At 38.2% G+C, this 24,821-nt stretch overlaps 3 protein-coding genes and 1 long non-coding RNA gene across 8 annotated transcripts; 3 read left to right on the forward strand and 1 right to left on the reverse strand.

Moving 5' to 3' along the window:
* The first annotated feature begins 1,566 nt into the window (after positions 1-1,566).
* Positions 1,567-2,374, forward strand: LOC126592761 (uncharacterized). The gene has a single exon (XM_050258547.1). It carries the CDS (start codon positions 1,725-1,727, stop codon positions 2,196-2,198), a length of 474 nt encoding a protein of 157 aa, XP_050114504.1. The 5' UTR covers positions 1,567-1,724; the 3' UTR covers positions 2,199-2,374.
* Positions 2,375-5,780: 3,406 nt separating this feature from the next.
* Positions 5,781-7,985, forward strand: LOC126592763 (uncharacterized). Of its 4 annotated transcripts, none has more exons than XR_007612774.1 (4): positions 5,781-5,875; positions 6,010-6,398; positions 6,495-6,576; positions 7,400-7,985. It is a non-coding gene; the product is annotated as an uncharacterized LOC126592763 (long non-coding RNA). The 4 variants fall into 4 exon arrangements; XR_007612773.1 differs by lacking the exon at positions 5,781-5,875 and having other exon boundaries at positions 5,888-6,173; positions 6,274-6,398; XR_007612772.1 differs by lacking the exon at positions 5,781-5,875 and having other exon boundaries at positions 5,888-6,398.
* A 4,222-nt stretch (positions 7,986-12,207) lies between these two features.
* LOC126592759 (protein CANDIDATE G-PROTEIN COUPLED RECEPTOR 7-like) lies at positions 12,208-13,914 on the reverse strand. The gene has a single exon (XM_050258546.1). It carries the CDS (start codon positions 13,814-13,816, stop codon positions 12,500-12,502), a length of 1,317 nt encoding a protein of 438 aa, XP_050114503.1. The 5' UTR covers positions 13,817-13,914; the 3' UTR covers positions 12,208-12,499.
* A 5,125-nt stretch (positions 13,915-19,039) lies between these two features.
* On the forward strand, positions 19,040-24,806 carry LOC126592757 (phosphatidate phosphatase PAH1-like). 2 transcript variants are annotated; one of them, XM_050258542.1, is made up of 11 exons: positions 19,040-19,501; positions 19,917-21,545; positions 21,643-22,235; positions 22,338-22,411; positions 22,690-22,774; positions 22,962-23,048; positions 23,228-23,300; positions 23,894-23,937; positions 24,045-24,173; positions 24,269-24,370; positions 24,483-24,806. In XM_050258542.1, exons 2-11 carry the CDS (start codon positions 20,030-20,032, stop codon positions 24,534-24,536), a joined length of 2,757 nt encoding a protein of 918 aa, XP_050114499.1. In that variant the 5' UTR covers positions 19,040-19,501; positions 19,917-20,029; the 3' UTR covers positions 24,537-24,806. The 2 variants fall into 2 exon arrangements, with proteins under 2 accessions (XP_050114499.1, XP_050114500.1); XM_050258543.1 differs by having other exon boundaries at positions 19,040-19,496.
* The last annotated feature ends 15 nt before the right edge of the window (positions 24,807-24,821 follow it).

The raw sequence follows: 24,821 nt of genomic DNA on the forward strand, positions 1-24,821 counted from the left end.
ATATAACCATGAGTTCTGATCTGGGCCATACTCAAATCCAAAAACTCTTACTTAAATCAAACCAGCCCATTTAATCACCGAAGTTTTGAACATGGGCCTGACCAGCCCATTTGATTACCTTCTCCACAAATAATTTTTCTTTTGTTACAAAAGACTTTGTAAATTTCCATTTTTTATCTCTGGTTGTACTAACATCAAATTAAGATTCTTAATTTATTTTACAACCAATCAAAGGCACGCAGATTTTTTTGGAGGCACAAAAGAAATAGAAGCTGTGGAATTTTCTTTTAAGTGGTGGATACACAGTTTGAGATGTATATGCTGTGAAAAAAGTGTTGTTTTCAGAAGTACAGATAGAGTTGCTTTTGTGTTTTTTTGCTGCTTCCGATCCATGGTTTTGTAAAACAAAAAAACCAAAAAAAATTTTAGCCCCAACTTTTCTAAAAAGTTGGTTTTTAAAAAATTTCAAGATTATAGTGGAGAATATGAGAAAGAAGTCAAATGATGAAGGAACAAAATTTAGGAATTTTGATATCTGAATACTTAACCACCAAGTTTAGTTGACATTAGGAGCCAATTTAGAATAAATGATTACAAATCTAGTGATTTAATTAACATTATGAGATTAAATTGCTTGTTTAAGCTGTTACGATCCATATAGCCAAAAATTTGAAAACAAAAGAAAATGAAAACAAATCCATAAGATGTTGTTTTTGAACAAAAACCATAAGATGTTGAACACATTATATTTTAAAAAGTGATTTTTACACATATTTTTCTCCTTTGACATATCCCGTATTATTTATGGTCACCAATAAGAATAAGCATATTTATCAACGTTTAAGTAATAAATCAATCACCAACTTTCATACCCTTTAGTTTCCAAAACTTTATCTACAAATTTAGTCTCCCTAATATTACTCTTCCAAATATATGCAAAACTATCTGCCACCGTTCCAACTAAACCATTAAATTAGGCATTCTTTGCATTGGTTATAGGGGTCAAGAAAATAAATACAAAGAGAAAACATTGGGTTATTGGGGTCATGAACACCCATTGCTCCCTGTGTAGCTATGCTGTTGATATGCATCTTGGTATGGGTTCTCGCATTCTCAGTTTCGCTATTGGTATGCATCTTGGTGTGGGTTATCCCAATGTAGCTCCGCTATTGATATGCATCTCGCTCCCACTGTAGCTCCCCCTCCCTTCTAACAACTAACAATTAAACTCACTACCAATATTATTTGTCTACATTATATATATATGGCCACTGGATTAACTGAATCAAAGAAAATCAACGACAAAAAATGAACAAAGGTGTGCAAGAAGAGAAAATGAGCGTGTGAGGATCATCTCCCTATATCTAAATGTTTACACCGAAAAATAGAAGTGATTCTCGCATTCTCAATTTCCATCCCTACCCTACATCGTCGATTGTAACCTAACACGTGTAAGTGTTTAGACCATCCAACTCCAACACATGCCCAACAACAGCACACACAAAAGGAAGTGACACAATACAAACAAGCAGTCATTGCAAATTATATACATTCATCATTTTATACACACACATAATCATAATTAACACCCCAATTACATATATACCCTCTTCCTCCTCTCCCTCTGCCTCTCTGTTTTAGTCTACCCTTTTATTTTCTTTCCAAGCACATCAAAACTCCATATAAAACCCAACCCCATTTGCATACACATCTGAACTCCACATATGACTTCAGTTTGCATATCAAACTGCGTCAACGACGCACGTGACCCCCGAGTGCCGATCCGGGCCACGTACGTGAACCTCTACAAGTGGCCTGAGTCGGACGCGGAGTTTGTGCGCTCGGTGAGCTCCAATGGGCGGCGAACTGATCCCGCGCAGCGACATGGGCACCCGAGGGTGGTGGACAGCATATCATGCAGGCAAATGTATCTCAGGAGCTACAAGTTTTCGAGGAAAGAGAGCGTGCCGGAGAAAACACAGAAGTGCTTTGGGAGAGTGAAGGAGAAAATGGCTGGAAATTACAATAGCAACGGGAATAAGGGTAAGAAGGAGAAGGGCAAAGTGGGGAGGAAAAAGAACGGTAGGTGTTTGGCTCTCAGGAAAGTGAAGGAGTTTTCATCTGCTGCTCTCTTTAGAATATTTCAGAGGTTGCTGTCTTGCTCTGCTAGTATAGATGTTGTGAATCATGATGATTAATTTAATTCTTGTTTTTTGTAATTTGTGTTTTTTGAAGGTTTTTTATTTTTATTTTGGTGTTTTAATTAAATTATAATCCACAGAATGTTGCTGTTAATTTGTGTTTTTGTTTATGTAATTCGTGTTAATATATAAATGCTGAGACAAAATAGTAGCATATATATTTGGTTCTGCAATATTTTCTGCATTTATATGTTTTTGGTTTAGAAATTTGCATCTCTCTCAGTAAATAGTGTAGAATAATACTTGATCAGCGACTCAAAAAGAGGAGTTTAGGGCAGCGCGCGGTCGAAGCTCGATTAGTTAAAAACATTCATATCTGCATTCTTAATCCGACCAGTGTTCGACTCCCCCTTCCCAAATGTCGTGTCAGGTGTACCAAAAGAAAAAACAGTTTAGGTTGCTAGCATTTAACAGGTATATAGCTTAGCTAACTGCAGATATTTTATCAAACATGTAAGACACATGTATGACTGCTGAAACATGCGTTAAAACAATAGAAAAGTTGACTGATTCGAGCTTTATCCCAGTTAATTAATTTTGTTAAAGTATCGTTGAACTGCGCAGGATTTAAATTTATAATACCTATTTCACCAAAATAAATAAATAATAGCAGGACCTGTTTTGAATCTGAATGGTCATTCACAAAAAGATTCAAGCTTTATTTTTTATTGGGTGCTGAAGGGATTCGACCTGAAAATAAATATAATATATATAGGGGTGTGCACATATTTTTTTTTACTTCTCATATATTTATTGTTAATTTATGTATTTTAATCTCATTCAATTCATCCGATTTGACAGTCAAAAATTAAAAAAGTGTATATATATGAATTAAGACAAAAAATTTATGTTAAAATTTTGCTAATTGGCTTTGGATTCTGTTTAGGGTTGAGGGAGGTCAAAGTATATGGCTATCTTAATAGGAAAAGCCTACCGTTACGGTTAAAATAACCGTGGATTTGGTGCCAACTGAAACATAGAAGAGGCACTAAAATGAACAATTCAACATGCTGAATGAGGAAAAATTATGTTCCGATGTATGATATAACTATAATTCATTTTGTTGCAATTCAAAAGTTTTATAAAACTTGATGCGTGATTTGTTGCAATCCGACTTTAAAGTAATAAGGTGGAGAATCTTACATATAAACAGGGGTATATCCCTCTCTTCCTATACGAAATGAGTGCTATAGCTCTTCGATCTTATATTATGAGATTGATCGGATGGGTAAATTCAGTATAATCCTCAATATCCAACAGGATTAATTTAGTTCTTTTTACAAATATTCGAAAACTGTGTTCAAATACTACAAACAACCATAGTTATAGTGATTAGTGAAGGTTTTCATGTCATGACCTCTGTTAACAATTAAGTTATGGCATGTATAATCATGCTCATGGGAATTATCAAAGACTGGAAGACATGAATTAACAACACTAAAACGTGGGTAAATAAGACAGTTACGTATATGTTTGAGTTTCTGTTAATCGTTAATGTATTGTGGATGATTGCTAGTTTGATTCATTGTAGAATAAACTTGCATAACACCTAAAAGCTATTCAAAACATTAGCAGCTGACAGTCATTCACGCGCATGTGAGCAGTTGTTTCTGACACAACTCTAACAATAAAGAAACGAAATGTTCTATGTTACCAAATAATTTGCCATTTATGCTACTGAACTGTGAATCATGCTAGCTACAAACATCAATATGTGAAATTTGGCTGTTAATTACATAATATCCCAAACTTGAAGGATTAGGGTTTGATCTTAATGAAGTTGATGTGATAGCTAAGGAGTGAGAGTGAGGAAATAACAAAGTGACAAGTTGAGGGACAATGAAAAACGAGAGAAAGATATAATGATAATAGCCACCAAACACATTGGCAATTTTGTTGGTGAAACTTGCACTCTAAGCTTGTCCTTAATCAATACGCCTGCAGCTAATACTTGATGATCCCTTATGGTCCTCATCAACATCCGAAAAAGTACCGAAAAACTGAGACTTATAAACTTGTAATAATTATTTTACTTTTATTTATGTATGCATGGTATTCGGAGTTGGAGATTTAGGCTATGTAGCACAATGAGCAACCATAATTTAATATGAAGCTTGTCATTTCAGAGAGTTGAACTTAAGAGAAATATCAGTAGATTGTAACAGTAGTAAAAATGGCTTATTCAGAAGCCAAAGTGGATGATCGGATAGTTTATATATTTTGGTCAATCTTGCATATAAAGTTTTCTCACATCTCTCATGACTTATGTTTCTCTCCTTTTTAATTTTGCTTTGTATTGTATGCATTATTCTAAAAATCGGCCTAGGCAGCTGCTTAGGGGCTGGGCGGTGGAGCCCCATCCTGGTTTGGGCAAGGCGTTCGGAAAAATCAACTGGAAGCTAGGCGGGTCTAGGCGGCTCCTAGGTAGAGAGCTAGGCGGTTTTTTTATATATTTTTTATTAATTGTGTGCTTTTTTCTTTTTTTGGTTTCATGGTGGTATACTTATGGAAATGGTGTACTTAATTTGCAAATGATGGATTTACTACAAGTTCATCCAATAGTGAAACGAATTGGAGCACTTTTGAGGGGATACGTACAAAGAAAAGAAATAAACTAGATACAACAAGGTTAAATAATTTAGTCTATGTCTAATCCAATACAAGGATCATGATTCATGAACAAGAAGAATTTAATCTATCTTCCAAATCCTCCTCATTATGATTATATGCTTACTGTTTTTTAAATATTGAACTTTTTGGATGTATACAATTTGTGTATTCTTCTACTTCTATTTTGCATTTTATCATTCTTTTATTATCCATACAAGTATAATTTTTATTTTTTTTAGGTGTAAATAGGCACTTATTTACAAGATATATAATAAATTTACATAAATCCACCTAGGCCCCGCTTAGTCACCGAAGTGTTAGGCCTCTGCTCGCTGCCCGACTAGCGCCTAGCGATTTTTAGAACCTTGATTGTATGTATTTTTTTTTTAAATACACGTGTTATTACTACTTTAATTTACACTAGGAAAGTGGGAAGGGTTTGAACTTGGAATGCAATTGGCTAAAAAAAAAAACCTCTGACCACCAAAACAATCCACCACTTATTAGTGTATGCATGTTAAATCTTCTGTTTCAACAAAATTGAGATATGCAATGCATGTTAAATCTTCTGTTTCAACAAAACTGAGATATGCAAATGACTTCTAGTTTATTTATTGAATGGTTTTGGGTTTATTTTATAAACCTTTTACTAGTAAACGGATTTCTTATGCTCTTACAAGGACTAACTATATTTATCATTTGGTAGTTAGGGCCTTTATTGTCACAGCCCGTTCCAGGATTTTATATATCCGGGACGTGAAATGACGGAATTACCCTTGACGGGTATTAAGGTATGTGTGTGTGGCATATTATTGGACTAAATTCATTCCTAAACTTTAGGAAAAATATTTAAGTTAGATTAAATTGGGTTGTAAAATTGTGTGGTTAGGGAATGATGTGGTGATTTGTTTTGGGTGGACCACACAACACACACGCACATGACCCTTTCTCTCCCTCCCCCATGCCCTCTCTCTCTCCTCCCTCACGGCTCTCTCTCTCTCTCCCTTCGAATTGTACGGACCAAGCACGAAACCCTCGAATCACCACGGATCGACGCCATTAAGGTGAGATTCTTCATCCTTTTAACCTCCTGAGTTGAATGGTGTTATTTTTAGAACTGGAAACCTTAGAAATCTCGTCGAACCCGTGACCCATTTTGAAATCATTGTTCATGCACACGTAAAATATCGTGTTTCAGGGAATTTCAAGCTCGCAGTGAGCTTAAGGAAGTCCTCACGAGCTTAGGGGTACGTCGTTGATAGGATTTGGACGTCGGAGTACGGAGAACGGAACTTTTCAATTTTGGCTGGAACTTTCGAAGCTTTTTTCGGTAAATCCCCGGCGAGTTGGGGGTCGAGGCAGGTATGGTTGTGTTCATCTCGTCAAGATCTTCATTTTGATATAAAGAACGTTGAAAATAGTGAAGAAATGAAGAAGTTATAGCGGTTTGAAAATTTCCCAGAAACCAGCGACTTTTTCGTCGCCGGCGAAACCAGTCCGGCGACTGGAGGAAGAAGAAGACACGTGTGGGGGCGCGTGCGGCCTCAAAAAAATTTTCTAAAAATTTCTCGACATCCGTGACGTCGAGTAAGTCGATGTGGTATATTCATATACCCAAATTGAGTACCGTATGAGAAGTTATTTCGAATTGTGGGTTGTGTGCATTAATTAACGTTTTTATAGTTGTTTCGCATATAGGTGACACCTATCCCGAGGACGAACGCATCCAGGGACGTCACGGGGGTTACGACCCATCGACTTACCAGTGAGTGGGCAGTTTTGTTTTTCGTATTACCTATACACTATTGATTTTCTCAGAAATTGAATTCATATGAAAGTACGTTTTAAAATGCCATGCATGCATATTATGAGATATATAAATTGATAATTGATGCATATATATGTAAATTGGTGTTGTGGAGGCACAGGTGAGTATCAGGTGAATTTTACGTTATTCATACGATTTATTATAATGTGAATTGCATTGAGAGCTCATAACCTGCACCTTTGGTGTTAGTGCTTATATTATTCACCGCACCGCACGCTTACCTTGGATCCAAGTAGGTGCATGTCGTACAGACCATGTGAGGGTTTCGACATGCTAGTCGTATAGATCACTAGAGGTGGTTCCGACTAGTAGGTGACCTTAGACTATGTGCGCAGATGATGGATGAGAGAAGTACTAGAGCGTATTCTTACACATTTCTTATCGTACAGACTACTTTAGGTAGTTCCGATTTATGTGCAGAGTAGTGTCGTATAGGTCACTGTGGCGACTCCGGCTGGGTTGGATATTGAGCTATAGAATGAACCGTACAGGACCAACTGAGGGGTCTCCGGTTATTTCATTATATCACCTGTTATATTTATGCATCCATATTCTATCATTGACATATATTGCCTGGCATATTTACTGGATTTTGATAAAGATTGATGTTTTGAAAGATTTGAACAAATATTATGATATTATGTTATTTTCTGGGAAAGTATACAGGTTTTACAGTGAGGGGTTAGAAATGTTTTAAATGAAATGTTTTGGAAAACTTTGGTTTTACTGACCCACTCAATTTTGTTTTACGCCACTCCAGGTTCTAGATAGCAGTTGGTGGCTCACGAGGTTCTCTTCGGCGTTCTGACAGACATCCTGCATGTAGGACTCACTTGCGGGTGTTGTAACTTAGTTATGGTCCTACTTGACTGCACCTAGTATCTACGCTCTGAATTTGTGTGTTTCACTGTTAACTCACTCTGTCATGCTAGTTGGATATTATTGCTAGTAGTTGGTTTTATTTCCTTCATATGTCTCATATCTTTTGCTTCCGCATCGCACTTTTGGTTACGTCACGCTCGCATGACGGCCAGCACGCCTTGATTCTAGGATCGGGGTGTGTCATTTATTTTCAATCTACTACATCTCATATTCAAATCCTTCTCTCTCATCTTAGCGTAGAATATTCGATTGTATTTTCCACCTTCTGTGTTTTAGGTGATTTTCAAAATGAATCACATCATTTTAATTTTCTCATACGGCAGATTCTAAAATCATAACAACTTATGTTTGCTATTTATTTGATTGTATGATCATTTGTAAATTTTTGTTGTGTCCAATGTGAGACCCATTATAGGCTTCAAAGAAGTAGCACTTCCGTACGTGTGATTGGTTTTCATTTTGGATTACAAATCAATTATTGAGGAGATGTTGAAGCTCCATGATGACTAGTTTTCGTCCATATGGTGCAAATGTGGCTTCCACATCAATTGATAAATAAGTCTCATTCTTGTCAAATCTTTAATTTAATCAAGGATCAAATAACTTAACTAGGCAAAAGCCATAAATTGATTCAAAACTTTATAGTGCAATATTGACAAAATTAAAAACTCGTGCCCCACTTTGAAAATCTCTCCAAACTTAAAAGGTGTAAAACGTAGTTAGCTTGTTTTCATATTCTTAGTTCCGATTACTCCGTAGTCCATACTTTGATATCTTAATTCAGTTTATGTCGTGATAGTCCTCAATCATTTGTTAATACTATACTTTTGTGTTTGATAATGAGGAATTAAAAGATGTCCATGGTTTGAGGATGGGAGCCTAGTTGCAGTGGCACTAGAGCCAAGAAAACTCTCACCTCACCCAAGTTCAATTCGCCCCACCCCCAAATTTAACTAATGACAAAGAAGATGTCCATGGTTTGGAACTATTTGCAATCTTTTAAGTCACGCAAAACGCCCATGATTTTAGGACTGGTTCGGTATGGGATACTGAACCGAAAAGGTAATCCCAAATCCCAAACTGACTATTTTTGGAACGAGAATCTGAAAACCGATCCCGAACATAAATTCTAGTATTCCCGAAATATTTCGGTATTGAGGTATGGTTCAAGATTTCAATTCAATTCCTATTTGCTTTCTTGTAAATGAAGGCCACTGAAGTTCACAAAATTGAAAACCCCCAAATCCAAAACCCTAGAAGTTAAATACCCAAATTGAAGCCATTCCTCCCAAAACTAAACAAAGCTACTTTCATTTCCTTTGCACAAAACAGAATATATATATATATATATGTGTGTGTGTGTGTGTGTGTGTATATATAATATGTATATGCTTAATATATAAAACCAAAAATTACTTACGAATTGTGTTTAATAGCATTATTATTCATCAGTATCATGCATCATATGTTGCTGCCAGCTACAACTATTGCATGCCAGCGACCGAACTTAAGGCTTGAAGGTCTGAGCCCTTCAAACAAAGTCAAACTCTTGGTCGAGATCAACGATGCTATTAGTTGAGCTGTTGCCATGCCTAAAAAAGAAGGGATGAGAAGTCGAGAGAGAGGTGAGTCACTTGTGTGATGTGGCCGAATTCGAAGAAGGCAAATAAGGAGGAGAGAGAGCAAGAGAAATCGGCGAAGAGAGAGAGCAAGAGAAATCGGCGAAGAGTGAGAGATAAAGAGAGTAGGGTCAGGTGACTCGTGAGATCAAGTGAGAATGAGGGTTTTATTTGGATTCAATGATTGAGACTAAATCTCAACCAAATCTGATGACTGTTACAATTTCGAGATTAAATAATATATATATATTTTTTATTTCGATTCGGTTTGGGATTACTGAATGAATGAAAATGTGACACCGATTCCCGCACCAAAATTTCAAGATCGGTTCGGGATTGGGTACATAAATTTTTAGGATTTTAGGTTTGGGATTTTTTCAATTTGGTTTCGGGATTTTTTTGGTTCGGTTCGGAATTTTCAGTATTAATGAGACAAGAACGTTGAGAATTTCTTTTACGTGGTAAAACCCCACACACAATGGGGAAAATCCATGGGCACACCGCCCGTTAAAGAATTTACTAAGGAAAAACCAAGAAGTACAAAACTCATACAAGACACAACTTACCAGACACCGACTAGGAGATTGCATTGCTCTCTTATCTTCGTGCTTGTTTCTCTTCGTCTCCTCTTAGTCACACACCGGCCGCGGATGTTTGTCACTTTGGAGCCCCAAGTTTTCTCACACAACTTGATTTACGCCCAGCAAATGATATGATATGGTGGAGAAGAATGGGTTAGGCTATCTCAAGGGGTTAAATATAGCTCTGTTCACAATTATTGTCCTAGAAAATATTGTTTTTAAATGACATGTTATACTTATACCAGATCTAATCATTTATTAGTTTTAAGTTTATAATTTAAATTTTATTAGTTAATTTTTTTTTTGTTCAAAAAATGTATTAGTTAATTTAATTAAGCTACTTTTGGATGCTTTTAAATCTAGTAGTTAAATTTAAGTCAATTATTGCAACTAAAAAGCTATGACTCCAAAAAAAGGGGTTAACAGGGGAGGCTAGATTCGGCCAGCCTGATGCCTTTTGACCAAGTAATGACGTTATGAGCTCTATATAATTATTGCTCAACCTTCATTTGAAGATAAATTTTTGAGCAAATCAGTCCATTTTTTTACTTTTAAACCGTTTGACTCTCTCCCTTGGAGATAGCCTTAGAATGCTAACGCTTAAGATTAACATCCTACGACAAGTGTAGGCATGCAACCCAAGTGTCCAACACCTGGCTACACTTGGGACTTTTTTGTGCTCAGAAAGCCTACATCGCAGTAAATGCATTTCATAAAACCTAAACCTTAAACACCCTAAAATTTCTAAAATTTCCTCCCCAACCCCCCACCAAAATGCTCGTCTCCGCAAAGTAATAACACCACATTTATAAGTCGCGTTGTTCATCACACCTCTCGCTAAGATAAAATCGACTTGCAAAATTAAATTTCATCTCCATATTATCCGGCATCCATGAACAGAGGACGGCCGCGACGTTGTTCGAAGAACCCTAGACAATTTTGTATTCAAGGAGATCCTTATCGTAGCCGTCGACATAATTTCTAGTGGAACCGTAGTTAGGAGCTTATGTACTTTTAATAACACATGTTAGTTAAGCTGTAGTAATCTTGCTTTCTTGGTGATGAACAAAACAAGTAAGCATTGACAAGAGAGAGAGAAACAAACTGAGAAAATCAATTCAAATCTGATTTGCATTTGGAAAGAGGCACTACAACTTCATTTGGGAGAAGACTTTTTTTCCCTTTCCTAAGAATCCATTCAATCAAGAAATATTTGCTTCCTCTCCTTTCCCGCCTTCTCGTCCACACGTCCTCTCTTGATATAGAAATTAGAACCTCTCCTTAAACTACCAATCACTCCGACCTCTCCTTTTCCTCACCGAGACTCTCCATATATACCGTCTTCATTTTCTGCCCTGGCATGGATGCTTTCTTATGACATCTCTCCTAACGCAACTAACTCTGGTTAGACCCTGGTCACCTCAATGGAAAGTTTCTACTTTCAACTACATCAGCAACTTAACAACACTAGCAAAGAAAGTTTCAAACTTCGACTCTATCAGCAACTTAACAACGGTAGCAAAGAAAGTTTCAACTTTCAATTACATCAGCAACTTAACAACACTACAAAAAACCACTGTTTGATTAGGTGCTTATGATGCAATAACAAAGCAGGCGCATACATATCTTAGCCTTCTTTTCAAAATTTAAAATATATACAGGAACACTAGGCAGTTTCAATGGCAAAGCACACTTATATTGCTGGTGAACAGAAGCCATTTATCGTGATCAGACTGGCCAAAAGGAAGTAGACACAGAACCAAAGAGCACAACCGTCCACAGTAAAACATCTAAAAGTTCGTCATTTTAAGATCAATGATAAAAAAATCCTTTCTGGATACACCATAAAAGAACACATGCCAGAGAAAAGGGACACAACACAAGCTGATTGAGGCTTCTGAATCAAGACCCATGAATCCCCTCCACAAAGATCGGTCATCACTGGTCTTAATTTGCATTCTTCTTTAAGTTTGTTGCTGCTAAACTAGTTTTCAGATTGATGTTAGTCTTAGGGGATCAACATAATTGCTAATTTCCCAATTATCTGTAACAAACAGTAAAGATTGACCGGATGATTATATCTCCAGTCTCCAGTAGTTTCGAACAATGCTAAGTATTCAAAGTTTTAAGTGCTTTAATTATAAAGTTTCCTAGTGTGAATCAAGGTTACATAGAACTTCCAACAGTTTCGCGCTTCTAATAGTGTGGAGTTACCATATTTCCCAAGGGGATAAGCCCAAGAACCTTTGAACTGGGTCACTATGGTGCAGAAACCATAACCAAAATCTTATTATAAATGAACTTATTAGGGTACGAAATGAAAAAAAACTTAATTTGGCACCATCGTCTATGATTGAAACATCTATTAACAACACTATTAAGAATGAAATGAGTCAGAACTGGTAAGGTGGTACAGATTGAAAATTGAATAGCATAACACACCAAATCTAAACAGAAGCTATCGGCAGAAATCAATACCATCATCGTAATTTGAAATCAGTATCAGCATTATATAACAAAATCATTATCCGCATTTTTCCATTAGAAATCCTATCAAACACATTCTACAAGGGACAGTATCTTAACGCATCAAACTTCTTATAAGAGGTAAAAAAACACAATAATACCATTGAAAGGAAAGCAGAAGTAGCAACAGACCTGACCCATCATCAACTCTATCAATAAATCCGATAACCGGAATGTAAAACATTGAGGGCGTAGCATCAGCAGCAGCACAGTCAAATATAGATGGGTAGCAAAAATTGAACAGTACCCGATTTAAAGCTCGAACTCCTCGTCCCTAAGAGCCATCTCTGCAGCCTCTTCTTCCTCGTCATCAAGAATAAAGTACTCATTCCTCTCCACCGGCCTGAACATATAGAACATCACCATGTAAAACGCAAGGCTCGCGGTCTCCTCAGCTGCATTGCTCACCCACTGGTACTTGTACGCGGCGATGGTCTTGAGCGCAAAAACAACGATTCGTGTGAAGTACAAGTACCCAATAACGACAACGTAAAATTGCCTGAAAAGGGTCAGCTTTGCCAAGTTCCTGGCAGCTTTTCCGTCGGTTTTCGAGGTTTCTCTCAGAGACCTGATGGACCAAACAATTGGGAAGATGATAGCACAGCAGCAAATGATATCAACCAACAAAAACACCTGGTTCCAGGTGACCCAGTCCTTGATAAAGGGCCCCGTTTCGCCGATCACAATCGACGCTACGTTGGCCAAGACCTGCAGAGGGATCACAATCATCAACACCTTCTTCTCCTTCTCCTGCAAAAACGGCTTCAAGAACGACCACCCGGTCCCGATCAAAACGATCACGGTAAACAACAAAACGACACGGAGGAATTGGAAGATGTAGAACAACACATCCCAGCCATGCGCGGTGCCGGTGACCTTCACGTAGTGCTTGTCCTCCGCCGCACAAATCAGATTCAACGCCTTCATCAGAAGCAATGCGCCCATCATAAGATGGATCCGGTGCACGGATCTCTTGTTGGTGTAACAGAGGTAGACCCAGAAGCCGACAAACACCAAATACGCGAGAAAAAAGACCGAAAACAGCGAAGGCAGGTGGGTCAACCCGGCGGAGAGATAGTCGCGAGACCCATCCGGATCAAGATTGTACACCTCCGTCCGTACGAGCATTGAGACTGTGGTGTCCGGCGCGCAATTGGCGAAGAAAAGGCTGTATTCGTTGGGGGCGGAGACCGGGTAGGAGTGGTTGAAGGAGGCGAGCGGCGGCGGGGAGAGCTCCTTAAAATTGAAGAGGTGGGTAATGTAGCGGGAGTCCAAAACGCAGAGCTGAGGGTTCTGCTGGATCTCGACGAGGACCTGGAGGAGGGACTCCTCGGAGAGGAGGAAGAAGCCGAGGCGGGAGGGCTCGATGTTGTTGAGCTTGGAGGTGACGGACACCTGCGAGACCCGGATGCTCACGTGACCGGTGTGGGTGAACCCGAACTTCTCGAAGAGGATCATGGGGCGGTTGTCGGAGGAGATCGTGAGGGTCTTAATCTCCGCGGCGATCGGGGAAACCAGGGCCACCACCAGGACGGCGATTACGAGAGGGACGAGGGGCAGTTTCGTCATTTTGCTCTCGGCGAGGGTCGGGGGTTTGACCTCTGGTGGGAAATGGGGGAGATCGGGGCGAAGGTTGGGATTTTGGGGACGAAGGAAGCGAATATGTGATGGCGTGGATATTAAGATTTCTTTCGGTTGACCATATTGCCCCTTTTATGGGCCGAAATGAAGCCCAGTTGGCCGTCAGGCCCATTTCTGGTTCTCTGTTACGCGGACTCGCGGAGAAAATGGGTAAACTATCATTTCTGGTTCTTTGCTTGTCCCATGTATTTTTTTTCTTCGAAAAATCCAATAGTTCTTTGTCCCGGTTATTTTGAGTAAATTACACAAAACCATTTCAACCATGAATCGTATAATAATCTTATACTTTATATTTTAAATATTGCGATGTCATATAAAATTGTTGCAATGTCATGCCTCGGTCCACTTTTCTGTTAATTTTTCTATCAAATACTAACCTAGAAAGAGCGGAGCCCACCCATTTGTCAACTAGAATAAAAAATAATAATAAATAATAAATTATTGTTATTTATTTAACAATTAAATTTAATTAAAAAAATATTTTTGTGGGCCTCATATTTATTTAACCATTAAATTTAATTAAAAAAATAATTTTGTGGGCCCCTATCCCCAAAGTCTCTCTTTCTCCCTCAAACTCTCCCTTCTCTCCCAACTCACGTCTCTTTCTGCATCCCTCAACCACAGGTTGCAGTGCTGCAACTGTCGAATCCTGCAAGGAAGAAGGTCGGGAAAATTTATTATTCATTCAACCTCAAATCTCTACCAAAACACAGGAAATTCATCTCAAAACGAAGATCAGAGAACAAAGAATATAAATATACCATTTTTAGGCCAAGTCGTGGTCGGATAATGGCATGAGCTTGATAGCCCAAAACTGTGCTTGTGGTTTCTCACGAAATTGAGGCATATTAGAGCCTCCCATCTGTGTTAGTGTATAGAGAAGATGATAGGTTAGAGAAAATGGGGAGTTAAGCGTTGAGGGAGAAAAGAAGAGAGATGGTCATGGTAAAGTGGTGGAAGTGGTGATAATGATAGTCATAGTAATATGGTGGGGTGGGTGGTAAAATATATCATCAAAGAATTGAGAAAAATGAGATCTACTAAAATTTTAAGGGAAAAGGTTGAATTTGTTATGAATTTTTTGTTAGTGAAAAAAAGCACTCTAAGTCTATCAAAATACATGACCTTTTCAAAGTCTTTAAATAAGTGAAGTCTTGAATGTATATGAATTTTTATAAACAAAAAAAAGAAGTCATAATTGAATACTACAAGATTTTTGTAGATTTTTTTGAAGTCATAAATTTTTTTTAATTCATTACAAGGTGAACTTTCAAATGTATATAAATATTGAATACACTTCGATTTGAGAGTCTCAAACTCATACACCCTCTTATAATACTTTAAAATCAATATTAATTGAATACACAACATTTTATGAATTACTTTTAAATTCGAAATTCCAAGGACCACTTTAAAATTATCTGCACTCTTTTAAAATCTTGATTGAATACCTATAGTCTTTCATGAATTCATTTAAAATCTTGATTAAATGTATCTAGATATGTAAACTCTTTTAAAATTCTTTAAACTCTTGATTGAGTATACCCCTATAAAAGTTGAGTGGCTTAGGTGGTTTAATTCAATAAAAGAAGGTAATATACATGCGTGTACATATATACACACACATTAAATTTGAATACAAGCGATATTTAACGTTGATTTACACTAAAAATAAGGAGAAAGATTTTAACCTAAGACGTAGTAAGTTGAAAAGAAAAATCCTATCCATCTGGTCAATTGATCCACCGCTTCCAATAGAAGGGTAATGTTATATGGCCCATGATGTTGCCCCTTCGATAAACATGTTATTAGGATTGTGTATGAATTAGTAATATAGATTTATAGATGAACTTTTAACTATACACCCACACCATTATAAGCTAATCAAACCAACCTGAGACACTACATAATTCTACCATTCGCCTTAACAAGCTTTGAAAGGCCAACTACAAACCCTAGATCTATTTCTTAGTTGCTACCCTTTGCTCTTGCTTGGAGTCAGCAGCAGCCTGCTACCTCCTCCCCTAATCCTCCTCCTTCCTTCTCATCTTCTATGCCCCTTCCCTCTTGCTGCATCACAGCCCTTTTTCCTTTCTCCTTTTCAACTTTCCTATCCAACTTCTCCTCAGTTTATGTTTCCTTTTGAGTTTCTACGTTGCTTTTTGGCTGTCCTTGAGTCTTTTGTCTCAATTCTTAAGCTTGTCTTAGATCTGGGTATTCATGCACATTTCTTGCTCCGATGCTACTTTATGTCGCACGTCCTCAACCACCAAACACTACTACTTGCCCCGAGTGCTTCTCCTCGGTGACAGACTTGAGTTTTGGGTAGCTGTTAAAGTGTAATTAGCATTATTTGGTAGGATTATGGAAGCGCTCGTTGCGTAGGTGGCTCGCTCACTCCCATTTTTTGTTAACCCAATTTTTTCGTTGGCTCGTTCTCTTGGTGGTGCGGGCCTTGCGGTGCGTTTGGCTTGATGGTGGCTACTGGTTTCCTCTCCAATTTTGTTGTTTTTCACCTAGCTTTTCAGGGCTTTTTTTGTTTTTATCTTTTTCTTGTTGGGTTTGTATTTAAATTGTCAGCTGCCTTTTGAGCTCTTTATTCCTTGTACTAGTCTTTTTATTTAAAAAAAGGAAATTAGTTTGACCAAAAAAAAAAAAAAAAAAACCAACCAGAACTACCGTCTTTAGAGCAACTCCACCCCTTAAATACATCTTGGGCTATAGGCAACCCAATCCCCCAAAGTGCACACTAATTGCCCTTAGTGCTCTAACTGTCCAATTGCATATCCACCCTTAAGCTAATAGTCTAGGCAATTCGTATTACAATATTATTATTTTTTATTTATAAAATAACAAACAATAATTTTATTTTCAATTTTGGATAGATTTTTAACTAATCTAGTCATGCCTATGTCATTAAGAAAGTACAATTTTCGTGGATTGCCCAATAACACCATTGAATATATATTTTGTATTTTTTAAACAATTTTTCTGTATTACATTTTTTTGTAATCCAACCCATATTGTGTCACGTTGCCCAAAAAGTAAAGAGTGATTGTTTTAGATTTTTCTTTTTTTTTAGTTGGAAAAATCTGGACCGTAGGATAGAATCCTTTGCAGACCGAACGGCTGAGAGGGTTAGTGCGCTGTAGTGCGGCCCCCAATGTTGCAGTCTTGTCGGCCGGCTCACCCTTTCCTCGTGCATGAATTGCACGTGCCTGGCTAAAAAAATAAAAATCATGGCTGACTCCACCATGACATCAGCCTGACGTCACTCTACCCAGTCGTTGAGCCAGACAATTCGGGTTTGGGGGCTTTGTCGGGCTTCCCTAGAGCCCCGGTTATTGGGAAGGGCTAAAGCTTGTTTTGGAGGGGGTGGGCTGGGGAATTTCCCATTAACCTAGGGGTTCGTATTACAATATTATTATTTTTTATTTATAAAATAACAAACAATAATTTTATTTTCAATTTTGGATAGATTTTTAACTAATCTAGTCATGCCTATGTCATTAAGAAAGTACAATTTTCGTGGATTTCCCAATTACACCATTGAATATATATTTTGTATTTTTTAAACAATTTTTCTGTATTACATTTTTTTGTAATCCAAACCATATTGTGTCACGTTGCCCAAAAAGTAAAGAGTGATTGTTTCAAATTTTTCTTTTTTTTTTAGTTGGAAAAATCTGGACCGTAGGATAGAATCCTGTGCAGACCGAACGGCTGAGAGGGTTAGTGCACTGCAGTGCGGCCCCCAATGTTGCAGTCTTGTCGGCCGGCTCACCGTTTCCTCGTGCATGAATTGCACGTGCCTGGCTAAAAAAATAAAAATCATGGCTGACTCCACCATGACATCAGCCTGACGTCACTCTACCCAGTCGTTGAGCCAGACAATTCGGGTATGGGGGCTTTGTCGGGCTTCCCTAGAGCCCCAGTTATTGGGAAGGGCTAGAGCTTGTTTTGGAGGGGGTGGGCTGGGGAATTTCCCATTAACCTAGGGGATTGCTTGGGTTGGAGTTGCTCTTACTTTTATTAGCTTCAACCTCAGGCCATATAAGAGCATCCTCAATGGGGGCTTTATCCTTCATGAGGCTACCACATTTACAGCCTTAGCGAATAATTTCATCCCCAATGAGCCAAAAAATGGGGCTAGATCCATTACTGGGGCTAACAACTTCCTTTCTTGGGTAGCATAAAATTGGGCTACATCTAGCCCCAAAAAACAGTGAGTACCACAAAAATGTAGTAACCCATGTGAGCAAAATTCTATCACTCTTCCTCCACTTGCGAATACACTTATACTCTCTTTTTATTGTTTTTTATTTATTTATTTTTCTTACTTATTTTTCTTGCAATTTGACTAATTAATGATTATTTTAAATTCCATAAGAATTAAAATTTCAAATTGATTTAACGTTCATGGGTGTTGATTTTCAAGTATTTTTTTTCTTCAAAATTGTATGATACTAATTTACCAATTGATGCTAGGTAAATTGTTGTATTATACGTGAAAATCAAATTATTTCAAAGGGCGAAGTGAGAGTTTGTTTCTTTCAATGGATGAGATTGAGATAAGGCAATCTAATCCAACGAACGATTCATAAGTGATGAAATCTAACTTTGTCACAATTTGAACTTTTTAGGTTGAAAGGTTCATAAAAAAAATTTAAGATAGCACGTCCAAAAATCAACTTAAGAAAAACTAACACACAAAAAAATCATCGCTTAATCAAATTATTATATATATATATATATATATATATAGAGCTTGAAAGATATAACCTCTCATTTGGATAGATTCATTTATAAAGCTCAAAAGATTTCTGGGAGCTCTAAAATAAGATATATATACCACTTTTTTAACCTTATATAGAGCCCGTCACTAAATATGCTCTAACGCAGACCAAAAAGAATCGCATTCCTACCAACTCATGTATAAGTTATAACCAACCCTGACATGCCATAACAATAGTAAAAAAAAAAAAAAAAAAAAAAAAGCATCTCAACCCAAACAAAACAAAAGATAAATTGAATAAAAATTTGAGGTTCAGAGGGCACCATGGACAAACTGATAAGAAACGTACTAAAATTTTGTTCACTTCGAGACAAAGACTTGTATAACTCCGAGGTGGTGGTCCGACCCTCTCTCTCTCTCTCTCTCTCTCTCTCTCTCTCTCTCTACCCGTTCAAACCTGGCGACGCGACATCTGAGTAGCGAAGTAAGCAAGCCGAATTCCCCGAAATACCCTTATCCAAAGCCCGATATTTACACGTCACTGCCGGCAGCTCCCCATGCAATTTCCCCGACCCCACAGGACCCCTTCGGTATTTTACTCCCAGGATTACCTATTTAATGCTTCGCCATGAAAATTTCCGTCTCTGGTTTTTTCCTGTTTATCCAGACGAATCTTCGCGACGGAAATCCAGACTTGGAAGCCCGTAAGTGTTCAAACGACGGAGGTTGGATTTCCCAATTCGCCATCGCGGACAGAAACCCAGAAGGAAAAATTCAGAATTGAAGGAAAACGGTGACGTATAGAGGAATTTGTTCGAGTCCTTTGAGCTGTCTGATTGCTCTATCTTTTCAAAAATTTTGCAATTCGAACCCGTAAGGTTGATTTCATCACAATGCTCTTTTTTTTTTCTTCCGATTTTATACAATTTATGATTTTTCAAAGTGGGGTTTTTAAGTTTCTCAATTTGGGTCAATGATTGAATTGTTTAATTTTTGTATGCATTGGAGAATTCTCGTTATTGGTTTGTTTGGTTGCCAAGAAAATCAGAAATCGCAGGGAATCAAATTTGAGACTTTTTAGCATCTTCGAGCTCAAATTGTACGGATTGCATGGAAAACTTTCGAATTTAATGATGGGAAGTGTAGAATAAATTTTCCCACATTTTCTTGGCAACCAAACAGGGTGTTAGGGTTTCCAATCACTTTTAGATGACATTGGTTGCTTCTATTCATGTGGATTCTTCAATTAGGAAACCATTTTGTTTGATTTTTATTCCGTTGCATGTTATGCAGATACCGGAAAAAGATCAGAAGATCACGGGACCGGAGTTTTCGATGAATGTATGAAAGAATTTAGAGCTTTGAGGTTAGATGATAAGTGGGGTTTCATTTGAGTGTTTGACTCGATGAATGTGGTTGGCAAAGTTGGGAGCCTAATTTCCCAAGGTGTTTACTCAGTTGCCACCCCTTTTCATCCGTTCGGTGGGGCTGTTGATGTTATTGTGGTTCAGCAGCAGGATGGGACGTTTAGGAGCACGCCTTGGTATGTCCGGTTTGGTAAATTTCAGGGCGTTCTCAAAGGTGCGGAGAAGATGGTCCGCATAAATGTAAATGGCATTGATGCCAATTTCCACATGTATCTTGATAACTCGGGCGAGGCTTACTTTATAAAGGAGGTTGAGTTGGGTGAAGTAAGTGAGACAAATGGGGTTGTCAAGGATTCTGTTAATTTAGAAGCTACACAAGGGGATAATGCTTTGGATGGTGATGGCCAGAGTCATGACATTCGTAGACTTGAGCACAGTGTCTCTGATTCGGTGGTGGTTGAAATGAGAGAGGAACGCAATTCGTTTGGTGTAAACCGGATAGAGAGGGCAGAATCTGATGCTGATCGGAGGTACTATGAATTCCAAGATGAGCAATCTCCTCTAGAGGGTTCTGTCGAGTTATCGGAGTTTGGGTCGAGTCGATATGATAATTTAGACAGTGAGCATATTGTGGAATCACAGAATTTAAACTCGGGAGTTATATTGGTGAGTGTGGATGGTCATGTATTGAAAGCTCCCATCTCAGCATCAGAACAAACCTCAGAAAACGTGGAGTTAGACACACCTCGATTCAATCTGGGCCCAGGTGAAGAGGCGGACTTCTGTGAAGGCAATGAGGAGTTTTGTCCAGGTGAAACTGCTTGGGCTGATTATATCAGTAAGCTGAATGCATCTACAAGTAGTGTTGCTTCGGGTAGTATTAGTGGAGTTCGGAGGGATGATAGTGCTAATGGATATCAGTTAGAAGTTGATGAAAGAGAAGGGGAACATTCTTGTCAAACTCAAGAAACGCAGACTTCAACACAGGAAAGAGATCTTCAGATGCCTAGCTATTCAGAAGACACATCTACTAACAAGGCAGAGGTTTCCAAGAGCTGTTTGGAGCTAGAACAAATGGCCAAACATGAAGCAAAAGATGTTCAAAATACGGGGTCCTCATTGGAGGTTCAGAGTTCACCAGAAATATCTCATGAGACACTTCCGCTGGTTGATAGAACTGAAGATGCTACTGTTGACTTGAGAAATAATGTTGAGGCATCTTCAACTTTTGATTCTATTTCACCTGACAACAATATACCTCCACATTTAGAAGTTGGAAATGAATCAGTTGAAAAGATTGTGCCTTCTTCAGAACAAATAAGTATTGATAGCATTTCTTTACATTCTGTCAGTAATGATACGAACTGGAAGGATGAACAGTGTGGTACATCAGCAGCGGTTGATGGGATTGAGAGACCTGAAAGTGGAGATGAATGCAGTAAAAGTGAGCTAATAGAACCCCCAACAGAATCTTCAAGCAAAGAAACACAAAATGAGCTAATAAAACCCCCAACAGAATCGTCAAGTGAAGAAACACAAGTCCATTCAAGCATAAGTAAGCACGTCTTACCGGCTCCAATTGTTATTTAACTCTCTCTACTTTGCCATGATTTTATAATCTAATTTATGGTTGTTGTTCTAACAATTTCCAGGGTTTGAGATTTCTCTCTGTGGGAATGAACTTCGTCCGGGTATGGGTGTGAAAGCTGCTGCTGAAACCTTTGCTGCACATCGTGTATCTGCAGAGAATTTTATAACTTCTGCAACATCAATTTTGAAAGATGAAAATTTGATTGTCAAATACAGGGAAAGATACTTTTCATGGGAAAAAGCAGCTCCTGCCGTTCTTGGAATGGCAGTATTTAGTCTAGATTTATCTGTTGAGCCCGAGGATGCAATTCCTGTCGAACAAGATGGCTCAGAAAAACAAAGGCACGAGGATCCTGGAACACCCTCTGGAACGCCCTCCACTCCTACTGGACGCAGATGGAGGCTCTGGCCCATTCCATTTAGGAGGGTCAAAACACTTGAGCACACCGACAGTAATTCATCAAATGAGGAGGAATTTGTTGATTCTGAATCTAGTCTGCAGAACTCACAAGTTGAAACAACTCCTGAGTTACCTCAGAAGCAATTTGTAAGGACAAATGTTCCCACCACCGAGCAGATAGCATCTTTAAATCTAAAAGAAGGTCAAAATATGATAACTTTCAGTTTCTCTACAAGGGTTTGGGGGACACAACAGGTTTGCCAATCATCTGGTGTTTCAACTATATTTTGAGATACAGCCCGATAGAGTTATGTATATTTCTACTATTTAGCTGCTAATCCATGCTTATTTTACCAGGTTGATGCACATATTTACTTGTGGAAATGGAATGCCAGAATTGTAATTTCTGATGTGGACGGAACTATTACCAAGTAAGGCTGGTATCATGTAATATGATTTGGATTGCTAAATACGATTGCTTCTGCAACCTTCTATTGCCAAAGGGCAAAACCATAAGAGACGTAGTTTACTGCCGGACAGTCATACAAATTAGTCCTTTGGGCTATCGTACGACAGCACATGAAATCTGCAAAGCTATGAAAAATAAAGCATTTCAAATATACAAAAAAAAGAAAAAAACACTTTAGCATCATGATAATATATTGCTTAGTTTAATGGTAAAACTTTTCACCTGGATGCATTTTCCCAGGTCGGATGTGTTAGGTCAGTTCATGCCATTAGTTGGAAAGGATTGGACGCATACTGGTGTGTCTAGACTTTTCTCTGCGATTAAGGTACATCTCTTGACTGCATAACTTATCAATTAAGGTTATCAGCTTGATTTTTCAATCTAGGTTCATTAAGGTCATTGTTGGAACATTGCAATTATTTTCCATTTTTACATCGTCATGGACTGATTTGCTTTTTTTTTTTTTGTGTGGATGGGTATCTATCTAATACTGATTCCTGCTTTCATTACAGGAAAATGGATATCAGCTACTGTTTTTGAGTGCACGTGCAATCGTACAGGCATATCTAACGAGAAGCTTTTTACTCAACCTAAAACAGGTAATCTAATAATAGCCTGCTTCTTGCTCACCCTTTGCTTCTAATCCAACACCAAATTTTTTTCTTTACCTCCTTCTTGTGATCAAAGGCAGATATTAGACTGATAGGGTTGAGATTGTTGAGGCTTTGTTGATAGAATGATTTGTGTAACCAATTTGGTTACTCTTCTGTACTTGCAGGATGGAAAAGCTTTACCTAATGGTCCTGTCGTTATCTCACCCGATGGATTATTTCCTTCATTGATTCGTGAAGGTGAGGTCTCCTCTGTAATTTGTGTTCAGCTTGCATTGAATAGCTGTATTATAATGTTTTTGCTGCCCACTCTGTAACACTAGTTCTGGCTGCTTTCCTCATGAAGTACATCTCTGTGAAAATTAAACCGAAAAGGAAACTAACAATAGAGAAACGCAAACATAGAGATTTTTTGTAGTGTTTATCACGGAATAGATATTTTAGATGGTGATAGGTTGATTTGGATCATCAACACATATTGCCATGTTGTGGTCATATGTGGAGCCTTTGTAAAACAAGCAACCATTCTTGCTCTCCGGTTCAGTATTGATACACGATGAGACTATCAAGTCCTCTGTAGATTTGGATATGAGAGCCTTTCCTTTATGTGTTTCACTTGGCTTTGACAGTACTGACTTGATCGTCATTTGTTGCTTTCATCGGTCTTTGACAAATAAGATATAGTTTATATCCTTTATACAACATACCACCACTTCCAGATACTAAATAGCTCCTTTATTTGCTCACAATTTGAATTCTGCCTGCTTTAATTTTCGAAATTATTTATATAGTTAGTGCTGATCAGTTTGTTTTTTCATATTTGCTGATGGCAGTTGTAAGAAGAGCACCACATGAATTCAAAATTGCCTGTTTAGAGGTAAATAGCAAAAAAAGTTAAGCTCGAGTTCAAATTCGAACACTTTGGGTTGGCATTGTATCCCCTTCTTCTAACGGTTGCGATGCATGCTAAATCATATATTGCAGGACATTAAAAAACTCTTCCCCGCCGATTACAATCCATTCTATGCAGGATTTGGAAATAGAGACACGGATGAGCTCAGCTACAGGAAAATTGGGATTCCAAAGGGCAAAATATTCATAATCAATCCCAAGGTATATTTCGTATTTATCTTCTGGTGATGTTTTTACAAACTAAAGAGAGCATTGCATGTTTCGTCTGTGGCTAAACCGTTGTCGTTAACTGGCAGGGTGAGGTGGCCATCAGCCATCATCCCGCTGATGTGAAGACGTACACATCTTTACACACTCTCGTCAACGACATGTTTCCTCCAACGTCATTGGTTGAGCAGGTAACTTATACCCCTTTGCATCCTCCCCTCCGAACATAATCCAAAGCCTTTGAACTCTGGATTTTTCTTTATCACTGATGATGGACGAACTTGATTTTCGACATATGTGCAGGAAGACTTCAACTCGTGGAACTATTGGAAAGTGCCACTGCCGGAAATTGACTGATGGACGTTACTTGCCGGGAAAGCATTCCCCTTTGGCCAACCACGTCGGTGTTGGTGGCGTCGAGGGCGAGCTATAGACGAAATAGAGAGAACAACACTCCACATTCTTGCTGATCATCCCCATTCTATGCACACAATGGAAGTGGTGGTTACTTTTCTTGGTCAGTTGTATTATTAGTGTAATATCCAAGCCATTGACATTGTACTAGAATTTCCGAATTTTGATAGGAAAGAAAGCTTTCTTAAAGAATAAAAGTTCTTGCCCCTCCTATTGCCCTTCTCCTTT

Source organism: Malus sylvestris, chromosome 12, assembly GCF_916048215.2.
Source record: "Malus sylvestris chromosome 12, drMalSylv7.2, whole genome shotgun sequence".
NCBI classification, from domain to species: Eukaryota; Viridiplantae; Streptophyta; class Magnoliopsida; order Rosales; family Rosaceae; genus Malus; species Malus sylvestris.

Excerpts from the sequence above, each read along its gene's own strand:
- LOC126592757 (XM_050258542.1), top strand. The coding sequence starts at position 20,030 with ATGAATGTGGTTGGCAAAGTTGGGAGCCTAATTTCCCAAGGTGTTTAC. Across the intron at positions 22,236-22,337 it reads GGGTTTGGGGGACACAACAG|GTTGATGCACATATTTACTT; the intron begins GTTTGCCAATCA and ends TTATTTTACCAG. Across the intron at positions 22,775-22,961 it reads GACTTTTCTCTGCGATTAAG|GAAAATGGATATCAGCTACT; the intron begins GTACATCTCTTG and ends CTTTCATTACAG.
- LOC126592761 (XM_050258547.1), top strand. The coding sequence starts at position 1,725 with ATGACTTCAGTTTGCATATCAAACTGCGTCAACGACGCACGTGACCCC.
- LOC126592759 (XM_050258546.1), bottom strand. The coding sequence starts at position 13,816 with ATGACGAAACTGCCCCTCGTCCCTCTCGTAATCGCCGTCCTGGTGGTG.